The sequence below is a fragment of the Sinocyclocheilus anshuiensis genome, unplaced genomic scaffold (assembly GCF_001515605.1).
Source record: "Sinocyclocheilus anshuiensis isolate Anshui unplaced genomic scaffold, SAMN03320099.WGS_v1.1 scaffold2360, whole genome shotgun sequence".
Taxonomy (NCBI): domain Eukaryota; kingdom Metazoa; phylum Chordata; class Actinopteri; order Cypriniformes; family Cyprinidae; genus Sinocyclocheilus; species Sinocyclocheilus anshuiensis.
Genome location: NW_015542489.1, coordinates 238,697 through 242,320, shown reverse-complemented (window position 1 = coordinate 242,320; position 3,624 = coordinate 238,697). Strand labels below are relative to the sequence as shown.

The 3,624-nt window shown below is 40.1% G+C and overlaps 1 protein-coding gene across 1 annotated transcript; it reads right to left on the bottom strand.

Moving 5' to 3' along the window:
- Window positions 1-2,034: 2,034 nt before the first annotated feature.
- On the bottom strand, window positions 2,035-3,201 carry LOC107694022 (RIMS-binding protein 2-like). Its single transcript, XM_016493630.1, has 3 exons — window positions 2,895-3,201; window positions 2,527-2,689; window positions 2,035-2,186 (listed from the first exon to the last, which is right to left on the bottom strand). The coding sequence occupies exons 1-3, from the start codon at window positions 3,099-3,101 to the stop codon at window positions 2,035-2,037; spliced, it is 522 nt and encodes a 173-aa protein (XP_016349116.1). The 5' UTR covers window positions 3,102-3,201.
- Between the last annotated feature and the right edge of the window lie 423 nt (window positions 3,202-3,624).

The window sequence follows — 3,624 nt, the reverse complement described above, 5'->3', positions numbered from 1 at the left end:
TGAAACTATTCATAAAAGCACACACAAAACAAGTGTAACATCTTCCACCGGTGATATTTGCTGTTATTTAAACTGATGGAATATCATGTTTTTAAAGCCACACCATCAGATGTGGAAGCCTGATGCAATCTGATCACATGTTTAGTAGACTTCCTCTTTAATTCTTTGTGTGATTTTTATGTATGCTAAAGACCGAGCGATTTTTCTCTCATTTCTGATCTGTCTTTTATCAGTTAAAATGCCCTTAAAAGGAACTGATTCGAGTCCATCTTAGAATGAAACTAGTCCAATAGGCGTGCATTCGTGCTTCTTTAAGACAGCGACTGCAGGGCCTCTTCCTGTGGTTTGCACCATGTGGCCTAAAAAGTGTTAAAAGGCGACAACTTCTTTCTCTTTTCGCTGTTGTTTCCGGGATCAAGCGGGCAGAGAACTGGTAAGTCACTGCTCTTCGGTTTAACCTAAAATGTTAGATAAATATGACTACATTTCTGTTTTCAGCTACTAGTAAATGATGGTAAACTGCTTGATGTAATGTAAATATAATGAGGTGAATATGCTAAAACTTAATGATAGAAAATAATGTTTAAAAAAGTGAATGAACTCAATTTTTTATTAAAACATCAATTCTTTTTTTTAACTAGTAGTTACAAAACCAAAATGTAATAGTCAATTCCAATGGTTCACGCTGAATCCATTTCACATAGCTACATTTTTGATACAAAGCGGCAAAACTGGAGGTATTATACATTGTTTTATTTTAAATTAGTTAATTACACAAGTAATATTTCATTTTCACCTACAGAACAGGCAATAAAAATGACTCTAAACTTCCTGGTGGTTTACAGTGACTCGCTATGAACAACTGAAGCTGATGCAGCTGAACATCCAACCATACTAAAACATGATCTGGCTTATTTTATTACATCATTTTGATCTAATTCTCATTTCAGGTTTAACAAATAGTTGTAAAACGAACATTTGGAGCACATGGAGATAAGAGGAAGCGTGCAAAGAAACGATTGGAGCGCGAAGAGAAGAGGCGGGAACATCAGAGGTATCTATGTCCTGATTCTTATCTTTAAAGAAATATAACAAATGAATGAATGAATAAATAATAGATCAGACTTGTTATATTTATAAACTATTTTCATATTCATATTTCATTGTCTATGTGTACAACCTTTCAAAAGGACTATAATTGTTTTACTTTTTTCAGCGTGTTACCGTAAAGCAATGTAATATATGATTATTATGTGAAAATGTTACATATTTTAAAATAAAGCATAATGATAATCAATATTTATACTAATTTCATGTATTAATATTAAAATATCTAAAACATTACTTAAAACATTTTTTATTTAATTTGCTATGTGGTTGCTAGGGTACCCAGGGCTGTTGCTCAGGTGTTGCTATGCGGTTGCTAAGGTACTCGGGGTGGTTACTATGCGGTTGCTAGGGTACCCAGGGTGGTTTCTAAAGTGTTGCTATGCGGTTGTTAGGGTACCCGGGGTGGTTGCTAAGGTGTTGCTATGTGGTTGCTAAGGTATTCGGGGAGGTTGCTAGGGTGTTGCTATGCGGTTGCTAAGGTACTCGGGGGGGTTACTATGCGGTTGCTAGGGTACCCAGGGTGGTTTCTAAAGTGTTGCTATGCGGTTGCTAAGGTACTCGGGGGGGTTACTATGCGGTTGCTAGGGTACCCAGGGTGGTTTCTAAAGTGTTGCTATGCGGTTGCTAAGGTACTCGGGGGGGTTACTATGCGGTTGCTAGGGTACCCAGGGTGGTTTCTAAAGTGTTGCTATGCGGTTGCTAAGGTACTCGGGGGGGTTACTATGCGGTTGCTAGGGTACCCAGGGTGGTTTCTAAAGTGTTGCTATGCGGTTGCTAAGGTACTCGGGGGGGTTACTATGCGGTTGCTAGGGTACCCAGGGTGGTTTCTAAAGTGTTGCTATGCGGTTGCTAAGGTACTCGGGGGGGTTACTATGCGGTTGCTAGGGTACCAGGGGTGGTTGCTAAGGTGTTGCTATGCGGTTGCTAAGGTATTCGGAGTGTTTTTTCATATTTATTGGAAAATGCAATCACCTCAATATTCATGTTTGGAGAACTTTCCCAAGGGTCATAATCAAAGATGGCCACCATCCTGTGAACCTTCACGCCATCCGACACACTAGAAGTTTCACTGGGTGCTAAAATTAAAAGTACAAAGCAGCCATGACTCAATCCCTAAATCCCTTAAATATATGGCTGGTTTTATCAAGTAAAAAAGAAAGAGAAAAATGTAAATACTTGCCTATGGAAGGCGTCTCCTCTGGTAAAAACCCCTGCTGGAACAGATGAAGTTTAAACTCTCCGTCTTCCACAGGAATCTCAGAAACCATGTTGCTCGGTACAAAACCAAAGCGGCCACCGGTCTCCCCAACTATTAAAATTAAAAGTACAAAGCAGCCATGACTCAATCCCTAAATCCCTTAAATATATAGCTAGTTTTATCAAGTAAAAAAGAAAGAGAAAAATGTAAATACTTGCCTATGGAAGGCGTCTCCTCTGGTAAAAACCCCTGCTGGAACAGACGAAGTTTAAACTCTCCGTCTTCCACAGGAATCTCAGAAACCATGTTGCTCGATACAAAACCAAAGCGGCCACCGGTCTCCCCGCTATAGAAGCCGTCAGCATCTTTATCTCCATATACCTACAAAAGAGCACATCTCGCTATCTCTGAGGCTCCCATCACAGCATGAGCTAAGTAGGACAGAAATGATCTGAAGATCACGTGTTTCATTTAGCAGGTTCATGTAAGATGCAAAAGTTCAGATTTACTATTGTGGGGTTCTGAATAATTGTGAATTAAGATATAAGAAGATACAATAAGTAAATAAATAAATAACTATTGTTACTTTAATGATCTGTCCTTGTTCAAAAGGCAGTTCCTCCTCCATTGTTTCAGGGTTTGGTGACATCACCGCAGGGTTGTATGAGAACAGAGCCACAAAGAGGCGCACGTTTGGGTCAAACATTTCCCTCTCGGATTCCCAGTTCTCTATATCTTTTGGTGTAGCAACCGTAAGACCATCTGGATATAGACAGACATCCAGCCCAACCATTCCAGTCTGCTTCTATGCCTGCAACTGTCCAACTGATGCCCCCTCAGTAGGCAGACAGGTGGTTAGCAAACACCCATATGCTCTCTATAGCTTTAGCATTAAGAGCTGTAGCCAAGCTAATCTGCCTCAGACTAATTCTCTTGGAACAAATGAATCAGTTTTACCTGAGACATCATCAACTACTAACCTGACACGTCAAATGGTTATCAAGTCCATTTTGTAAAGTCAGTCTACAAAACTCTTTAGTGAAAGAACAGATTTCACATCATGGACTTGAAGCACTGAGGAACTGGAATAACACTCTGCCAGTGCATTTGGCTCAGTCCTGTTGCGCACAGTCCTGCCGATTAGCTGAGCCATCCGTTCTGAACTGTGCCAAGTAGAGCTAGCTGTCAACCACATTATCGTCAAGGAAGTAACCCTGCAAGTCCCTTTCACCTTTTCAGGACAATCCTTTACAGTCAACAAAAGGTTTGCATGGGTCAGCCTAAGGAAACCAAAAAACATTGTGGAGATATTGTAT

What these genes read in the sequence shown, in the direction of transcription:
- LOC107694022 (XM_016493630.1), bottom strand. Translation starts at nt 3,101, where the DNA reads ATGGTTGGGCTGGATGTCTGTCTATATCCAGATGGTCTTACGGTTGCT. An exon ending in AACAAGGACAGATCATTAAA is followed by an intron (nt 2,690 to 2,894) that starts GTAACAATAGTT and finishes GCTCTTTTGTAG; the next exon opens with GTATATGGAGATAAAGATGC. An exon ending in AGAGGAGACGCCTTCCATAG is followed by an intron (nt 2,187 to 2,526) that starts GCAAGTATTTAC and finishes TTTTAATTTTAG; the next exon opens with CACCCAGTGAAACTTCTAGT.